This window comes from Heliangelus exortis, chromosome 8 (assembly GCF_036169615.1).
Source record: "Heliangelus exortis chromosome 8, bHelExo1.hap1, whole genome shotgun sequence".
NCBI classification, from domain to species: domain Eukaryota; kingdom Metazoa; phylum Chordata; class Aves; order Apodiformes; family Trochilidae; genus Heliangelus; species Heliangelus exortis.
Genome location: NC_092429.1, coordinates 29,371,036 through 29,390,559, shown reverse-complemented (window position 1 = coordinate 29,390,559; position 19,524 = coordinate 29,371,036). Strand labels below are relative to the sequence as shown.

The window sequence follows — 19,524 nt, the reverse complement described above, 5'->3', positions numbered from 1 at the left end:
TCTGAGGACCCTTAGATCTTAGAGTCCAAACCCAAGCAACTCCCCCACACTCTCTCTGGGTCACCAGGAATTTCATAGCAAATCAGCCTCCTTTCCCACCCCCCAGAAAGCCCCTAGCAGGTAAGCTGAGCACAGCAGGTATCTCCAGCAGCATGGCCCAGAGCAGGGAAGAGCTGGCCAGAAGACCTGCCCGTGGCCTCCTCCACCTGCCAGGTGTATAGGATGGGGTGTGGAGCCCTCCTGATCCTCCTCCAAGATGGTAACTGAGCTCAGCAGCTCTCCCCAGGCAGCACAGCAGATAATGATGCCAACAACCACCTCCCAGCTCCCTGGTGGCCCCAGTCCCTGACCCAGATGCCACAGGCTGCTCCTCAATGCAGAGGGTCCCTTGGAGCAGAGATCTCCCCAGGGAGCTGCAGAAGAGGGGAAGAGCAGCCAGGAGGCAGGAGTGACAGTGTCTGGAAGAGGTTGCTTTACAGCTCGAGCAAGAGAAGGAGAAAGTCATTAATGTCTATCAACTCATTCCACGCCCATGAGGTTTTTATTTCATTACTCTGGAGATGGCAGAGGGTAATTTATCAATCTGAGGAGGAGATGTTGCTGAACAATTAAAATGAATGCTGTGTCTGGGCACTGGCAGAGGGACAGCTGGTGAGGGGTGACAGGGGAGCAGGGAGACCCTGGAGCAACCAGGCAGAGAAACAGGTCTGGGGGCATGGTGCCAGGAGGTGACTTTGGGTACACCTACAGCAGGCAAGGAGCCAGATAGCTGCTGCTGGTGGGACATCTCACATGGCTGCAGGCAGGAGAGCAGCACAAGGGTGCAGAGGCACAGCAGAAGCAGAGCAGAGATCATGGGGTGGAGGCATTCATCCACAGGGCCCTCCTGACCTGGTCCCCGCAGCCTGGCACTTGGGTCCGTCACAAGTGCCTGGCTGCAGACCACTTTTAGCTTTTTTTTAAAGGTTGAGGAGAAGATGCCAAAACAGATCACAAAAGCATGTGTTCCACAGTGCTGGAAGAACAGAGCTTGCCTGGGAGCTAACAGAGCAGGGATCCTCCCCAGAGCTCAGTCTCCAGCCCAGCAGAAAGGGCCAACAACACTGCCAAGGGTGAAGACACCCACCCAACATCACTGAGACCTGACAACTTGCTGCATAAACCCTACACAGTACATAAACCCTACACAGTACCTACAACTGCCCCACGAGAGCCTCTCCCAGAGAGAAAGGGCCCCTCAGACACTCCCTCCTGCCAGCAGCCCGGGTGGGGTTTGGCCCAGCCCGAGGGAGAAGGAGCTGAGCAGAGGTCACAGACCCCTTCACCCCAGAGACCAGGCTCACTGCAAGGAAAGCCTCGAGGAAACGTTGAGTTCAGCTGATGCGAGATAAGCAGGAGGTAAAACAACCCGGTGCAATGGACCAAAAGTCCCTTGTGAGGGCCTGGGGCCAGTAAAAGCACCCCTGGGTGACAGCCAGCACTGCCTGCCCGGGGATGCCCAGCTCTCCAGCCTCCTCGGGAGCAGCTCGCCGTGGGCAGGAGCCCCATCTGCCGGCCTGGCCACGGAGGACACGCATCCCAGCTCCTCGGGAGGAGGGGACACCGCCGGGCACAGGGCACCCGGGGACCCTCCCCAGCTCCGAGCCGAGGCACAGGGGATGCTCCCCAGGAGCCAAGCCCAGCAGCAGCCCAAGCCTCACGGGGCCACCAAACCCTTCCCCATCACCCCACCTGCAGAAATCACCTGCCCTGCATGGCGAGACCACGCTTTGCTCTGCTCTCCTTGCACCCCCCAACACCCAGAAGCACCCGACCTTCCCTCAGACTCACCGGGGGTGCTCCAGTCAGCCCCCAGAACCACCCCAGGGGCTGAGGAACGAGCTCCCACCGACACCTCGCTCAAGGCCCTGGCACACCAAGCCCCAGCAGAGAAGGTGGGACGGGGAAACCAAAAGGCTGATGTCAGCTGAGCAGAAACACTAAATATTTACACAGGCTGCCATCAGCCCCCAGGCGGGGAGGTGGCAACTCTACAATTTAAATGCAAATGGAGTAACAATTTCTGCGTAACTAGAAATGCAAGAAAATTGCTTAAATATACCCCAAAGCACAAGGGCACCCCACACCCACACCAGAGCCAGGGTTGGAGTGTACAGGTACCTAGGGGGCTCCGGGGGGGGGGGGGAAATGTCCCCTTCAGGGCTACAGGAGAGCAAGGGGGGTGCTGTGGCATGGGAGGCATTTGATGGCAGCAGGATGCAATTACTCAAACCAGAATAAAATCCAGGCTCAGGGGCTCACAGAGGAGGGACAAGTGCAAGGTGACCATGAAACGGTGCCTCAAAACAAAATGCAAATAATCCCTTAGAGCTACTCACTTGCTGCACCAGCCACTGAAACACTACAGACACCCAGAAAAAGGACTCTGCTCCACCACCTCCGTACTGCAACAGCCACAGCCACACAGCACAGGGGAGAGACCCACCCTAAAACTCACTCCAGAACTTTGCACAAACAAATCTTACCTGAACTCCTTGTCCTCAGCAGTAAGAGGGGCAGCAGATGCTCCATTCAGCCTGACCACGCTGCCTGCCTTTGAGCACCAGCCTGCAGGCAGGATCCAGCCCAATACCCCCATCCCAAGGCAGCCCCCCTGGGCTGAGTTCAATTATAGCCTTTGTTGTAGGGTGTGGGTGGAAAGCCCAGATGGAGCCATTTAGGACCTGCCAGCAGCCTGTGGGCTCTGCAGGTGAAGTAATGGATCCTCTCTGCTGGATTCAGGGGGCCAAGCAGGCTGCAGGCAGTGGGGAAGTGGCTTCATTGGACACAGGTGCCCCAGGATAGGTGGGGGAGAAGGGATGCTGAGGGATGAAGGGGATTGCTCCCAGCTGGAGTGGCAGCCCAGGGGACACAGGTGAGCAGTCCCCCTTGTGCTCCCAGGGGAACTGAGATGTGCTGCAGAAATTAAAGCTCAGGTGTCACCTTGGGTAGCAACGGCTTGGGGGACAGGAAAGGACACCGAGCCACCCACTGCCATAGCAGCTCTCTCCAGGAGCTTTACACCTCCAGGAGGAAGCAGGCTGACACCATCACCACCCTGTCTGCCCCAGGGAATGCTGAGGATGCAGTGATGCCCGCAGGGTCTGGAGCAAACCAGCCTGGGAGCAAAGACACTGTCCCTCTCCAGTGTCACAGTTCCCAGTGACAGTGACACCCAGTGGGGGGTGTCTCGTGCTGTCCTCAAAAGAGGTGGCCCATAAGGAAAAGGCCACAACCATTCCCATTTTCTAAGGCACACGCTGAGGGACTGGGCCACCCCACAGGCTGTTGAGCATCTCTCAACAGAGCCAGGAGTGCAGGTTCAGCAGCTCTCTGGAGGAACCTGGGATTCCCCACGGGAGGACACACAGACACACAAAGCTGACAGACAGACAGGCGCTTCGGGGGTGCGATGGCACCTTCGGGTCTGTCCCGCGTGCTGTCAGTCTGGGGCCATGGGACAGCCCTGCCCACAACTGCCCGTGGGACCCCAGGGGATGATGATGATGAGCCAGAGGTCCGGGTTTCCCAGGGAAGCAGCAGCCGGCTTTCCTCTGCCAAGCTACTGCCGACCTCCACGAGAGGGCTTTGCTGCACAAGGAAAGGAAGAGCAGCTCCATTTACAGCCTCCTCCCAGCTCGCTCCTGTCTTTTCTCCACAACTCCTCAGCCAGGGCTCAGCAGGCATCAGCTGCACAAAGGCACCCGGATCCCACCCAAAACCCCTGCAGTGCTGTGCTCCTCTTTGGCCGTGCTCTGCCAGCATCCCCCGTGTCCCAGCGTGGAGCGTGGGAAGTGCACTGTCCCCACCCAGCAGGAATGGCTGGAGGGTCCTGGCCACCAGGGTGGTGCCTGGCTCCCCAAGCATCCTCTGCACCAGGAAAACCCAGGAGGTGCCTTGAAAACAGTAAATTTTCCTCTTTTTTTTTTTTTTTTTTTCTTTTCTTCTCTCCAGCCTCTGGAGGTGATGCTTTCCCACATCTATCACCAAGGCTGCTTCCAGTGAGCCCAGAGGGAAGGAGCAGGCTGTGACTGGGGCTGCAAGGCACTGGGGTGACCTGGGATGGGATCACAGCCTGGCTCCCCACTCAGCAGCAGGCAGCACACTCTCCCCCTTCCCCAGAGAGGGCCACAGGGACATAAGGGGTGGCTCCTTCCCTCCTGCCACTTGTCACCCGGTTTATTTTTAACATCCCTCCCTCCTGCTCCCATATGACCCCCCAGGAAAGTGTCTCCTGGTGCTCTTCCAGCACCATTCAGCCCCGTGCCACTGCTCTGAACCCAGGGCAGCCTGTCCCTCCCCACCTGGCCACCAACCAGGGACATCACGTCACACTCCCCTGGGCTGAAGGCAAACAATCTCTCCCTTGCCCTTTCCAGGTAGGGAATTTCATCGAGCCCAGCACACACAGGGAACTGCCTGGGACAAAGTCGAGCGGGAGGCACGCGTGGCCCCTGCCACCACAGCAGAAATCAGCTCTTTGACACAAAATACATCAATTCTCCCTGGAAAACCTGAGTGATGATAAAGCAGAGAGGAATTTGCTCTGCAAGGGGCTCACCGGTGCTACCCTTGAGCGACAGAGCCACGCTCCAAGAAATGATGGGAGAAGGATGCCATGAATATCCAGTGGGGTTTTGCCCAGCTCCCTCCAGCCGGTGTTTACACCCCTGACATTTGCTCCCCATTACTACAGAAGCCGCAGGGCAGGGCCATTGCCCGCCCACAGCCATTCCGCGAGTGGCACGGGCTGTTTACCAGCAGTGCTGCCACCAGAGCCAGGAAGGGAGCTCAGCCCCGCCAGCCCCACGCAGGGTAAATCCCAGCTTGAAAACACCGGACAGCGTTTCACGGCTCTCTCCAGCACCAGAGAGGTGGGAAGAAATCGCTGGGTTCTCCCCCCTTGCCTGTCCTTCCGTCCCTCCTGCTTTCCCACGGGAGCACTGCCTTCCTCCGGATGCGGCTCCTCCCGGCTCCTCCACTGCTCCAAGGGCCCACGGGGTCAAATATTCCCCCCTGGAGCAAGCAGGGCTGCCCACGCTGGCTCTGCCTGCCTTGTCCCCTCGTCCTCAGGGCTGCTCAGCCCTGGGGCAGGGCTGAGATTGGGGCACGGGGGGTTTCCCCCTTGCCGCGGCTCATTGTCCCTTAGGTGGCCCCTTATCCCTGCGGCTCCTTCCCGATGTTTAACTCCGGCTCCCCTAAAACGCTGCCCTGGGCTCGTGGCAGGTGAAAAAAGCACAGAAAACCTTCCCGCCTTGAAAACCTGCAGCCAGATTGCCATGGAGACCTAACACCGAGCAGCTCCCTCCCGCCTGGCCGCGCAAGGCGGGGATGCTGGGTACCCCCCGCACCGCGCCGCGGGGGCAAACCCGGCCCTGCCCTGCTCCCGGCCCCGCACCTCCATCCCTCTACAGCACAGCATGGGATGGAGGGAGCCGGGGCGGGCTCCAGCCCCGCTCCAGGAGCCGGTGCCAGGCTGCCTCCATCCTTCTGCTTGCTCAGGAAAGGGAGCTGAGCACCACACCCCCACAGGCACGAGGGAAGGAGGCACCCGTGGGACTCTCACAGACCAGACCTGGCGCAGTATTGGGGCTCCCACCTTTGCACCCCGCTCCGGACACACTCCCTCCTTCCTGCCTTCACTCCCTTTTCCTGCCTTTCCCGGCCTGCCCTCCAGAGCGAGCCGCATCCTTCCTGCCCTTGGCAGCAGGGCCGGTGTGCCCCATCCGCCCATCCACTTCCCCATTTCCCTCCCTGTTCCCCTTTCCCCACATGCACCCTCCCTTGTCCCATGCCTCCAGCTTCCCCATTTCCCATTTCTCCTGACCCAGGCCCACAGGGCTCTGCTAGCCATGGAAAGCCAGGGGCTTGCCAGAGCCAACAGCAGGAGGAGGAGGAGGAGAAGGAAGAGGAGGAGGAGAAGGAGGAAGAGGAGGAGAAGGAGGAGGGCAGCTGAGGCCAGAGCAGGCAAAGGGCAGAGTCCACTGGCGGACCCTTCTCAGCTGCCCTGGCGTTGGGGAGGTGCCTCTTGGTTTTTGAGTGCTTCCAGTTGGCTCCATGTATCCCAAACCTGGGGAAGCAGTGGGTTTCAGAGGGATATCAGCTGAGCAGATGGCTCAGAGATGCTCCGCAGCAGGTTTTTGGGGTGAGCACCCTTTGCAGCTTTCCCCACGTGGGTCTGAGCTCCATGGGGCACCGGAGGCCAAGGGAGAGCAGATCCAGGACTCAAGTCTCCTGCAAGCAATTTGCAGTGAGATCTTTTCCTCCTGCTCTGGCCGCTGCCAGGAAAAGCAGGAGGAAAATATTTCCCTGGGAATTGTTTTTGCTCCTTCCTCTGTGTCTGTACGCATGAGGCTCTCCTCTGCCGTGGACATGCCTCAACCTATCCCGAGGCTCAGATTAATCCCCTGCACCACCGGGAATGACAGCTGAGGTCAGATGCTGTCTGCAGAGGCGAGGAGGAGACCTTCCCCCTAGGAACCCACACATGTTCCCAACCGGAGCAGCCAGCATCAGGCAGCCCTGCCCACTGCCCCCAAGCAGGAGGTCCCCCCACCTGCAGCACAGGGACAGACCAGAGCATCCCACACAGGAGGGACAGCTCGCTGCTGGCAGTGATGGAGAAAGGTGCCAGAGCCCCAACCGACCACAGTGGGTCCCAGCATTCCAGCAGGGAAGGTGGGGAAATGGGGATGGAGGGAAAGCGCACCCACCACACGGTGCTCAAAGTGCTCACCACCACCTGGGAGCACCTGGGACAAGCTCAGGAGGGCTCAGCTCTGGTAAATGATGCTCTCCAGCCCCTGCCCAGGCAGTTTACCTTCCTCTTATCCCGCTTGCCCCTTTTACCTCATGTGAGAGCTTGGGAAATACATGATGACTATTTGCCCCTGCAGCTCCAAGCCCTTCCCTCCCCCTCTCTCCGGGCTCCAGCACCAATAAATCACGCCACTGGGAGAGAGGGCCAGAGGAAACCAGAAGCACAAAACCTCAAACAGAGCCTTTCCCCCCCCGCCCCGCCCCTGCTCTCCCAAGCAGCTCTGCATTTCATTACCGCGGCCAGGCCAGCCCTCGCCCAGCTGGGGAGAGGGAGAGGAGGGGGGGCCCTGCAGGGTTTGCGTCTCAGGAGCAGAAATCTCAACCAGAAGAGCAGAACAGAGCTGTTTGTGTTTGTAACTGCGTCCCGGCACTCGCCTGACCCTGCCTCTGGGACCCGTGCTGGCCTGGAATCACTCTCCTCTGCTGAGGTCCCTCTGTGCCAAGGCAACTCCGGGCATCTTCCAGCGTTTGTCCCCCTGCCTGGTGCCGACCCTCTCTCTGCTCTGCTCCAGCCTGACTTGGGTGCTCCTCAGAAGCAGCCCCGGGTTTTCTGCCAGCCCTGCCAGCGATCATCACTGCCTTTCCTCTACTCCTAGGCTGGGAGTGGCCTGCCCAGGCAAACACCCAGCCTGTCCCTGCCTGGGGAGCAAGGGACGAGTCCCCACTCCCCTGCCAGCACCCCATACAGCCCTTGCCTTGCTCAGCCCGCGCTGGGACCGGGGAGGGAGCTCCCTCCACCCACCCTAAACACACATTGGCAGAGCATTGCCGGCAAGCACAGAACATTGGAGACAGATGCAAGCCCCGCAGCGCAGCGAGGGCTGGGGGGGATCCAAACGTGCCTTTTGAGCCATCACTGAAGCAAGAAGTACTGTGCCGTAGTACTTCTACACCCCTCCCTCCCCTCCAAAACCTTGCTCTGCGGTTTAAGTCCTCAGCAAAGCATCCCTCCTCTCCTCCAGGGCTGCTCCCCCGGCGGGGAGAGGCCCCAGCAGGCGCCCAGCCCTGGCCTGCCTCCCTCTCCCCTCCCCGCAGCTCGCCGGATTCCTGAGCGCTGACACAGGATGCTGCAGCAGCGAGCCTGCGGTGCCTGCCCCCCCTTCCCCTGCCCCAGGGGAGGAGTGGACGGGCGGATCAAGCCCGGTCACACCAGGCCGGGAGGGAGCGAGAGCATCTGGAGCAAAATCCGGAGCCCCCTGCGAGCCCCTGGCTCCCCGTTGCCTCCCAGGCTTCCTCTGGCCTCTGCCTGGCCCCCGTCCCAGGCCAGACCTACATCCATCCCTTGAAAGGCTGGGATGATTCACACCATTAACACTCCCCTCGTTGGCCAGGGCCGGTTTTAAATCACTCCTTCTCTCCAGAAGGTATCCGTGGTGTGAGCCGCAGCTCATCCACCCGGAGCTGTAACCGGGGACAGCTCCTGGCTGCCTCCAGCAGCAGAAAAGCAAAAACCCTGCTGCTCACCCCCTTCACTGAGCAGCCTGGCCACACTCCAGGGTTCCCTCCACCGGCGTCTATCCCACCCTCCAGCTGCACTGAGGGATTTTCCCAGCACCTCTCTGCTCCCAGGAGACCCAGCCTGTGCTGGAGGGGAGCCAGCAGCCCAGGCGAGTGCTCACTGCTGTCACAGAAAGGTGAGGACCCTGCACCTCCCCTATAAGCCTTGTGCTCCTCAGCCCCGTGGGGCAGCTTCCATAGGAGTCACTTTCTTCTCTTCCAGGTGATGGAAGTTTTTGGTTTTATCGAGCTTATTTCTGCACTTCTCTTCCCCCTGCTAGCATTGGCCTGGGCAGCAGTTTGGGTTGTGAGCCTCTCCTCAAAATCCTTCCCCCTTTCCTTGCTGGGCTGTCACATCCTGTCACCCTCACCTCTGTGGCAATAAAAGGAAAGCAGGAGGAAAGCAGGGATTGAAGCAGCGTGATGGAACAGATGGATTAAGGAAAACAAGACCCTGCTTAGGTAAAAGTGGTTATAGAAATAAAATTTTAAAAGACACTGAAGGAGGGGGAAACCAAACAAAGCAACAAAGAGCAGAAAAGTTGATTCCAAAAGTAACACAGCATTGTCATTAAGGGCCTTTTTCAAGTGGAGGCTCATTTTCCAGCAGCAATGCAGACTCCACTGTAATGAGCCAAAGCTCACTAGCAACTCTCTCACCTCCACCATTTTTTCCAGCCCCCTCAGCAGCAGCAGGAGCAGCCTGCAGCTCCCAGGGAGCAAACCCCATGGGTTATCCCAGCACAGCCCCTGGGAAGGAGCAGCTCCAGCAGCCAGGGGGATGGGTCTTCTGGGGACTGTCTCACCTCAGATGGCTCCACAGAGAGGTCACCTCAGCCAGAGGCAGCTGCCTTGGCCCCTGTGGGCAGTCCCTGACAAATTTTCGGGGGCCAGCTGTAATTAAGGTGTTGCACAACTCCTCTCTGTAAGGTAAGATGGATGTGAGAGCTGCTGGTGACCCGTGCCAAAGGCAGGTTGGGTCTTACCTGCACAGGGACACCAGTGCCACCACAAACCAGCTATACCAGGTGCTCCCCCAGCAGTTGGGTGCCCAGAAAATCTTCAGATACGTAAAGATGCTCCTGAGAAACTTAATAATGGCCAAGAACAGGAGTGCCCCCCTCCCATTTTGGTGTTCAGGAGCTGTCTGCAAGCTCTGGACAAACCCATCCCCTCCCACAGAGGTGCTGGCAGCCACAGGGGCAGAAACTCCCTGCCCCTCTCCATAGGAAGGAAGCCATGCTTGGAGAGGAGCAGGAGGCCATTTCCATCCCCCAGCCCAGATTCTGATCCAGCAGAGCAATCTGTGCCCTCCAAGCAGGGCATTCTGCAGAGGAGGGCACTCCTGTAGGGTCTCTGTAGCCCCCTTCCTCCTCCTCCAGCTCCTGCAGAGGCCCCAAGGTGACCCTGTCTCCCACCCACCAGCCACACTGCTGGATTCACTTTTCCAGTGAAGCAGGGACAGCCCCTTCCTGACACCTCCCGAAGGTCATCAAGTGGAAAGAAATGTCTCATCACACGGTACTTCCTTGGTGTTGTACACCAGACTAAAATGGTTAAGTCACCATGAGGTGCAATTAACAAGAAAATTGAGGTGGTCAGACTTTTGCTTTTATGTTAGGACAGGGAGCTACTGACTTGCCCATGAACTGATAGAGCTCCCTCTAAGCCACCCTGTATCAGGCAGCTTCTCCCCGTCACAAGTCCTCCACTCATCCTTTCTAGTGCTCTGGGAAACCCATTTTTCAGAGAAACAAGGTGTTAACACCTCAGGCTGCAAGACCAGTGTGCCCTGTGTGGGACAGTGCTGCCTCCCTAAGCAGGGCCTCTTCCAGCCACACCAGAGCTTCACACTGGTCACCCCCTTGTCTCCCCAGCTGCTCCCCAGCTCACCGACCCAAACCAGGCCCCGGAGGTTCCAGGTATCCCAGACTGCACTCCAGAGCACATAAACATCTTCCTTTACTCGCCAGAGGTGCAATCCTCCTCAGCTGAAGAGCTGGTTAATTAGAAGCAGAGAAGCCTCTGGTGAATCTCTCAGCATGCAGCAGAGAAGAAAAAAAAAAAAAATGAAAAAAAAAATCCCCCCCACAATTCTAATTACACCGCCCCAGGCACTCCAGAGTCACTGTGAAGCAGAGGCCAAGCCTCTCTCCCCACCCCTCCGAGCAGGAACTTTAACCCAGTTACAGTCATACTGATAATGGGGGAAAAAAAAAAAAAAAAAAAAAAGGCAGCAGCCTGATATTCATCATTTTAACTACTCCACAAGTAACAGCGAAGAGGAGGCTCTGAGAAACGTCCCTGGCAGAGGAGCAGCAGCTGGCTGTGTATGGCCAAGACCCCCAGCCCAGGCCAAGGGGGAGGCCAGCCCTCGGCAGGCAGCTGCTCTGCTGGGATTTAGCAACTGCTCCCCACCCACGGCCCGTGACTCTGCACATGAGGGACTTTCTGAGTAAGACCTCAAATGCCACGGCAGCTCCGGAACTGGGAAGAGGCTGCAGCCGGAGGCACAGCCAGAGCACCTGGAAGGCCCTGGGAGAGACTCCAGCCTCCCTGACAGAAGTTTCCTTTCTTCCCAGAGGATCTGGACTCCAACCCACCCCAAGCCTCTGGCAAGGCAGGGTGGATCCAGCCACAGACATGCAGCAACCACACCCTGGCTGCTGCCTGCCCGGCTCCCCACGGCCCTCCTCCTCCTCCTCCTCCCTCCCTCCTTCCCCAAGCCGAGGGGGGCACAAGTAGGGACTAGGCTTATACGGTTGAAAATATTTAATACGTGTTGTACACGTAGAATTACATTTTATACAAAACGAGATACATCACCGAAAGAGAACACTGTACAAAAATCCCTACGGGAGCCCAAGCCTTTATACAACAAAGGCCGGGAGTTACCAAGCCTAACAAACAGGCTCAAGGACTTTCCGTCAGAGCGTCTGTAAACTTCGTTTCTCTCAAAAAAACAAAAACAAAACAAACAAAACAAAACAAACCAACAAAACAACCAAAACCAAACAAAAAAAAAAAAAAAAAACCACTTTTAAAAAGCACCATGTAATAGTTCTGACCTAAACCTTTCCAAAATAGAGACTTTATTTAATAAACTTAATACTTTCCAAGCTTAAAATATCCCCCGGCCGGAGCGCTCCCGGTGCTGGCGGCAGCCGGGCAGCCTCCCACGGGCGCCGGACAGGGCGGGGGCCCGGCCGGGAAGGGGAATTCCGGGAAGGCTGAGCCGGGGCGCTCCCAGGACGGGACCCGGAGGTGCCGGCGGGGAATGGGGAAATGCTGCTGCCCCCGAGGTCCCTCCCGTGCGGCGGGGCCGGGCGCCGGAACCCCGCGGCGCTGCCCGCCTTCCTCCGTCGGGCCAGGGCTGCGGGAAGGGGGGGGGGAACGGGAGGGGGTCACCTCTGGGTCCGGCTGCCCGTCCGTCGACAGGCACCCCCCCTTCCCCGCGGCGGAGGGCGAGTCTCTGTGGCCGGCGCTCAGAAGGCCACGATGGCCGTGCTCCAGGGGTTGAGGGTCCGCAGCACCGGCTCGTCGCAGCAGATCTGTCCCGGTTCGGCCGCTGCCTCGGCGGACGTCGCCGCTACCGCCTCGCCGCCGACAAGGGGCGGCCGCCGCCGTCCCTTGGGCTCCTTGCTGAGCAGTCCCGAGAAGCTGGAGCCGAAGATGCTGATGAGGCTGGCCACGTTGCCCGTCTCCATGTCCTCCTGCTCGTCCGGCGGCGGCGGCGGCGGTTCCTCCTCCACCTCGCGGCGGGGTTTCTTCACCGGGGAGCCCGCCTGGACGCGCTCGCCGGCGCTCCGCTTCCTGGGACAGTGCGGCGGCGGGAGCGTGGCGGCCACCCCGGCGGCGGTGGCGCAGTCCGGGCGGTTCTCCTCACCCCCCGCCGCCGCCGCGCAGCAGCAGCTACAGCCGCAGCAACAGCGCCGCGGCCGGGGGCCCTGGCATTCTGCGCCGGGCACCCGCGGGCCGCCCCGAGCCGCCTCGTCCTGCGGGGGCGGCGGTGTCGTCGTCTCCTCGCCGGCCGGCCAGGCGGCGGTGCAGGGCGGCGGCGGTGGTGGTTCCTCCTCGGGGGGCCCGCAGGTCGGCTCGGGCGGGCAGCCCGGTTCGCTGAGGTAAACCTGACGGGCGCTGCGCAGCACCAGCGACACCAGGAGGTTCTTGTGTAGCTTGAGGCCGCCGCGCTGTCCCCGCGCGCTGTAGATCTTGCCCAGGGAGATGCTGACGATCCGGTGCGCCTCCAGCTTGAACTCCATCGGGGGCACGGGAGGTGGGGCCCGCGGGGGCCCTGAGGAGCCGGGCTGTGCTGTGCTGGGCTGCGCCGCGCCCTCCGCCCGCACCCCAGCTCCGCCCGCCGCTGCTTCGCGCCGCCGACTGAGGGGAGCCCACGCGCCCGGTCGGCTTTTATAGGGCCCCCGCCCCAGCCAATCAGAGCGCCCCGCCGGCCGCTCCAACCGCCGGCTGGCCCCCGCGCGCCCGCGCCCGCCAATGGGGAGTCAGGGGAGCGGGTTCGAAAGCTCGCCCCGCGGAGAGCCGCCTTAAAGCGGCAACGCCAGAGCGGGGCGGCTGGTGGGCCCCACCACCCCAGAGGTGGCTGTGGGACAGCACCCCAGATCCGCCGCACCCCGCATTGGCTTGGTCAGAAAGAAAGGTGGAAGCGGGAATTTCGACCCAAACAAGTGAAACATTGCTGGGAGGAGGAGGGAAACCCAACCCTACCCAACCCAAGAGCATCCCCTGTTCTGCACAGGTTAGAAATGGTTCCCCAGTGCTCGCACCACTCTCTGGCATCTTGTGGTGTCAGAGAGGGAACTGGTGTTGGCTAGAGGGAGAAATGCACCTCTGAATACTTCCAAGAAAATCTGCCCCAGCCTTGATCAGAAGCTGCCAGGTGGAGATCTCCCTCAGGGGTCCAGCTTTGGAACTCAGAGAAACCCCAGGTTAAAGGAGGAAGGGCTGTAAGGGAGAGTGGGGGAGGACCCAGAATCACCAGAAGTGATGGGGACCATGACAGAGCCTTGGGGACTGAAACCTCACTTTTGCTGAAGCTGTGGAACACGATGGCAAGGCCAGCTTGGTGGCTGGGGACACAAGGGGCAACCCACCATCTCCAGACACAGCTCCAGGTAAAGCATACAAAAATGTTGTGTGTGCAGCTCCTGTTCTGGGAAAGCCAGGAGGTGTTTCAGGGCTTGCAGCAGGGACCCTCCATCTCCCACCTCTGAGAAACCACCATCTGCAAGGAGGACAGAAGTGAAAAGGCCCAGAATTAAGGAAGCATCAGTTTCCATACCCAGCTGACACGACTGCTCATTTCCATCCCACTATTTTCCAAGGGATTCATACACAGACTACCCAAAAGGAGAGCTGCAGCCTGTCATGATATTTTATTGGCAGGATCTGCCACCATGTCCTGGCTCGCTGGAAGGACACAGTGGTAACAAAGACCAGGCATCAAGATGTAGTTGACACAGCAGGAGTCATCCCCCCGAAAAAATCCCACATTTGGACCAAGTGTTCCTTTTCTTCCTGCTCCAGTGCAGCTGGAAAACCTCAGATGCTGCTCTCTGGATGTGGACCTGGGTGGGGGGGTTACATCCCAAAATGCCCACCTCCTCTTGCACAAACCTGCCACGCTCTGTATTTATTAAAGGACTAGACTGGAACGTGCTCAACCCCACAGCCAAAACATCCATCCCAGCTTTCCCCCTGCCCGTGCTGGGCCAGCCTCCCCCAGCTCGTGAGACCAGGACTGTCCCCTCCCGTGCCCGGCGTGGGAGGACAGAGGGATGGCAGCCCCAGTGGTGGGAACCAAGGGTTTCCAGACCTGTCAAACCTGCTCCCCGTGCCTCCCTGGGCCGGTAACACCCTGGCCTAAGCCCTGGGGTCAGTCTAACCAGCTGGGGCAGGTCTGGGCTGGGATGTTTGGGGCTGCAGTCATGTCTCCTCACCTGCAGCCAGCATGTCTGCCCACCACCACCACTGCCCCCTCCACCACACAGCCTTTGGCTGTCCCCAGGAGTGCTGCCCCAGCACTGCTGTTCCCAGGGTACAGCCACCCGAGTCCTCAGCAGAGGTGACCCCGGCTAGAAGGACAAAGCTGGGTTTGATACATCTCAGCTGGTTTTATTCCCAGCTCAGGATGTGGATGAAGAGCAGAGGTGCAAAGCCACCCCAAAAACTGAAGGTGGGTGGAGGAGACCAGGTGTGAGAGCTCTGCTGAGTAAAGGTGCCTGGAGCCGAGTGGACTGACCTGTTCTGCTGCTCACTGCCTCACCCTCATGGCATGAGCCACAATTTCTCTCCAGTTGCCACATTTTGGCTACCTACCCTGCTCAGGAGTGGGCAGGCTGGCAGCCTCTCCCCTGCCCTGGCCAGGGATAAGCGTGATGGGGACAGCTACCGAGCAATGGGGATGGGTACCGAGAAATCGTTGGGTACCAAGCGGTGGGGACGGGTACCGAGCGATGGGGGTGGGAACCGGGCCGTCCCTCAGCCCTGTTCGTGCTCATACCGGGGACACCGAGAGCGGGCAGGGAGGAGCAGAGGTCACACCATCAGACAGCAGAGCTGCTGCCCGGTCCCACCACTTTCACCCAGCAACACGGCCCCAGGCACAACCTCCGGCGGGGTGACTGCCCCCAGCCTTGCCCCTGCCTGCACCTCATGCGGAGATCCGCTTTCCCAGGGCCGTCCGGGCAGGAGCAGAGGGCAGGAGGAGCACATCGGGGCAAGCAGGGACAGTCCCGGCAGCCCGTTTAAGCCCGGCGGTATTTTGGTGGCAGCCCTGCCTCTCCCTCCCAGGCTGATGTCATGCGTGGTAACTTTGAGGCTGAGTCACACGGCAGCTCCTGAGGTCAGTGCCTGGGGTGCTTTTGTTGTCTGCCTGCCCGCACCCCCAGCCCGGCCCCGCCGCCGCCTCACCCCGCTGGAAGGGGTTTGCCCACCCAGCCGGCCATCCCCGGGGTACCCTCGGTTCGGCACCTCCGGCGTACCCAGGGTTCGGCGTGGCGTGGGAACCATCACCTCGGTGGGTCCGGTGTGCCCGGCGCTCCGTGTCCATGGGTCTGCCCGCAGAGGGGGCATTGCCCGGCGGGTCCAGGGGGGACAGAGGAGGCGGAGGGGGGGGGTGAGGGTGTGACAGGCGCTCTCATCTCCGCGTGTGATCCAACCCCGCTGGAAGGGGCTGATGAACAATTAACAATCCTCCGGCTCAGCTGCTGTTTCCCGAAATAGCTCTGGCAGCAGGAGGAGGAGGAGGAGGAGGGCGGACGGACTGGCAGACAAAGGTGGCCTCTCCGCCAGCAAGCTGCAGCCGGGAGCCTGCCCGGCAAACCGAGCAGGAGGAGGAGGAAGAAGAGGAGGAGGAGAAGGAGGAGGAGGAGGAGAAGGAGGAGGAGGAAGAAGAGGAGGAGGAGGAAGAAGAGGAGGAGGAGGAGGAGAAGGAGGAGGAAGAAGAGGAGATGGAAGAAGAAGAGGAGGAGGAGGAGGAGAAGGAGGAGGAAGAAGAGGAGGTGGAAGAAGAAGAGGAGGAGGAGGAAGAGGAGGAGGAGGAGGAAGAAGAGGAGGAGGAGGAGGAGGAAGAGGCAGCCCCAGAGGCCAAGCAGCGGGGAGCCCGCGGCCCCACCTGGGAAGGGAAACAATGCGAGATAAAAGGAGCTCGGGGCAGGAAGCAGCTTGCGGTACAAATCGTAATTGCGGAGGGCTGCGCATACCAACCGGAGTCTCTTTCGGAGGCGTTAAAATCCGCCTCCGATGGCGAGCAGAGGAGGTCGGCGCCAGGAAGCTTCATTCTGGTTTTTTTTGGTGCTTTTTGATTGTTTGTTTGGGTTTTTTTGCGACGTGTCATCTCGCCCGGGAGCGGGGCGGGGGGCTGCCCGCACCCCCAGACGCAGCAGCCGAACCCGGGCCGCGGTCCTCGCTGTCCCCGTGGCGACAGGGTGGCGGGGGCCGAACCGGCACCGCCATCTGGCACCCGGGGCGGGGGGGCTGTCCCCACTGAGGAGGATGTGGTTGGCGAGATCCTGTTTCGGCGCCTGTCCCGGTCCCCGTCCCCACATCCCCCCCGCCCCCGGCAGCCCCTCGCTGTCACCAAATGTGCGCGCCAGGCCCCCGGGGGAAGCAGCTGCTGCCAAGAGGTGGAAAAGCCCTCGGGGCAGGATGGATGGTGAGGTTAGGGTGTTCTCAAAGCCCAGCCTGAACTCATCCATCACTCGCTCCCCTTGGCGGTCCCAGCGCCCCATCTCGGATCTGGGCGCATCCCCAGGGATTGCTGGCGGAAGCGAGGGAAGCGAGAGAGGAAGGTTTCTAAAAGTAGATTAATTAATCCGTAGCCCCGGCCAGAGTGAAGTTTTAGACGTGAATAACCCACATCTGAATTATCAAAGAAGCAGGCAAGGATCGGGAGGAGGAGGAGGCTTCTTTGGGACTGTTTTGTTTTCCCTTCAGAAAAATCGATGATTCACATGGATGCAGCCTGGACCTGCCCCAATCGGATATCGGTAACTAATCCCCCAGGGTTCACAAACGCCCTGGTTTATCCGTGCTTGGAGATAAGGTCAGAAGAGCTGGGAATCATCCCAAAGCCCAGCCAAGGCCACTAACCGCTAATTGCTGCCGAATGACAACCAAACACAGCTTGCAAGCCAAACAAATACAAACAAATCAATATAAACCTAACCCAAAGGTGGAGAAGCAGCTTCTGAAAGACCCTGAAACCACAGCAGGGTGGGAGCCAGCAGCAGAGCCTGTACTAGAAAGCAAAGGGGTTTTCCAAGGCTAAAACCCCCTGTCCTCTCAGCAGTGTAGATACCCCAGGCAGGCAGCACTCCCCTCCTGCACCCCTTTTTGTTCACCAGTGACCTGGGGTTCCCCCTTTCCCCTCTGCATAAATGATTCACAATTTCCTTTCCCTTTCTCCAGTTTGGGATTTCCCTCTCTGTCCCCAGGGACCTGTGACCCAGACCCCCTGCCCCTCAGAGATCTTGCTACTCCTCTAGCAGCTTCTCCTAACACAAAGAGGGGGGAGGGAATTCCCACTCCCAGCTATCAGCTTCTTCAGGCAGCCATTTCCCTTGGAAAAATGTGGCCTCACATCTTTCAGGGTTTTCTGGAACTGGCTTGGTTTTCCTGGGGAAAAAAAAAAAAAAAAAAAAAAAAAGGCATTTATTTGTCCAGGGTTTCCTATCAGACAACCCTTCTATTGTAGTCCACTTTCCTGTATTTTTTTTTTTTCCCCTCTCTGATATGGTCCTGTGCCATTTCCAAAAATGTAGGCTGCCTTGTGTCCAGGGGGCAAAGAGAAGGACAGCTCTGGGCTGCAGACACCCCTCCAGCTGCCCCCCAGCAGGGTCTGTGCTTTCCCCCAGAGCCCTTTGCAGCTCTTTGTAAAGCAGAAGGCAGACTCACTGGCACTCCCCTGCAGCCCAGCATGGGGTTAAACATCCCAAATTAATCCTGAGAACTCCAGGTGGAGCCAACCCAAGCCACAGTTCAGCAAAAGGCAGGGTAGATCATCTGCCCAAAGCAGTCTCAGCCTAATTATTTTTTGTTTCTCTCCCTGTATCTCAATGTCACCTTCCTTGCAGCTGGCAGGCAAATGATGACTGCAGCCCTCTGCACATCCCAGAGCCCAGACCTGTCCTCTGTGCCACTGCTTCCCACTCAGGGGTGACAGGGAGGGTGTGCACTGATGCTCCTGAGCCACGGAGCCGTTATCCTAGGAAAGAATCCCTGCTAATGGAAAGGGATACCAGGGCCTTGGGACCACGAAGTGCTTATTAAAAGTCCAAAGGTCTGCCAGGAGGGAACCTGCAGAAGAGCAGCCACCTCCAAGAGCAGCAAGGGCACATGCTGCCTTTGCTCAGTTTTGGTTTACTATTTATTTTTCTTTCCCATTTTCATCTTCAGTAAATAACTGATTGCTCAGTGTGCTATGATGAGCAAAATAAATTTTCTCCAAAACAACCCACATTCTGAACAGTCATCCTGCATCCTACCATGAAGTATCACTTCACAGTTGCTTGTTTATTCCATACTTGCATTTTTACCATTTTTGTCTGGTTGCCCAGGCAGGGATTTGCAGTGTCCTCTACACACAAGCCTTGCTGTCTTGTGAACCCAGTTCTTGTTAGACAACAAGAACTTGCAAGTGACAGCAACAGGAGGAAAGCCACAACCACGGGAGAAGCTTTGGTCAGGCCTCCCTTCTTCCCTGACAACTCTAAGCCCAAGAGAACCTGTCAGCTCCAGCATGGAATAGCTGTCATCCAAGACTTCTTGGCACAATTTTTCTTTTAACACCTCAGTCACTGAAGTCAGGGGATTTTGCCAGCACACCACAGATCAGTAAAAATGAGGAACTTTAGTTACAAACACGGAGGGGCCACGAGTGGGTAGGATTTGATGGAAACCCACACTGCCTGCCACAGCATTCAATATTTAGCTACTGGTTCCATGTCAAGTTCTCACTGCCTTAATCCTCATCTTACAATAATCAAACGACATCTTCAACACCTTTCACTAAAAATGCAAAGGAGGGGGAAAAACTCCAAAGCCTCTGAAACCCATTCACTTTGTTACTTCTTTCTTTAGCTGTGAAACCTTTTCTGGGCGGGGGCAAAAATCCTCTCTGCTTTTGCATATCCAAATTCAAACCAATCCAGCTCTTCCCTGAGAGGAAAAGCCATCACTTCCACACCAAATGCACGTTCTTTGCACCAGGCTAGGGATCTCACACTCACACACACTGCAGAAGTTTTCCTGATAAAAGTGTCAGCCCAGTTCTTCCCTGCAGAGCTTTGGGATTTTGACAAGTCGGCACTTTTTTGGCACAGAAGTGTTTAACCAGTGTTTAACCTGACCAATTCCTCTCACTGGGGAGGGATCAGTTTGGCCAAGCATGCTGAGAAGCCACTGAAATGTTCCCTGCTGCTTCCCAGCCAGAAATCAGAGTGGCCCACAAGAAAGAGCAAAAAGTGCCTCTGCTCTGAAAAAATACACAGCAGCATGGCTGGAGTGGCTTTCATGTGAAAATCTAAACCGTTCACTACATTGCATAAATTAATTCCCAACATCAAAGAAAAGGCTTGCTTTTTATTTTTTTTTAATTTTTTTTTATTCCTGGAAAGTTTGTGGCTTCCCTGCATTTTGGTAGTGCCTCCT

At 58.3% G+C, this 19,524-nt stretch overlaps 1 protein-coding gene across 1 annotated transcript in view; it reads right to left on the bottom strand.

Annotated features, from left to right (window-relative positions):
• Nucleotides 1–11,109: 11,109 nt before the first annotated feature.
• The window catches only part of IER5 (immediate early response 5), a 37,289-nt gene continuing 28,874 nt past the window's right edge, over nt 11,110–19,524 (bottom strand). Inside the window, exon 2 of the mRNA XM_071751450.1 lies at nt 11,110–12,672. Coding sequence (XP_071607551.1) covers nt 11,841–12,617 — 777 coding nt within the window. The 5' untranslated portion in view covers nt 12,618–12,672 and the 3' untranslated portion in view covers nt 11,110–11,840. The remainder of the gene's footprint in view (nt 12,673–19,524) is intronic.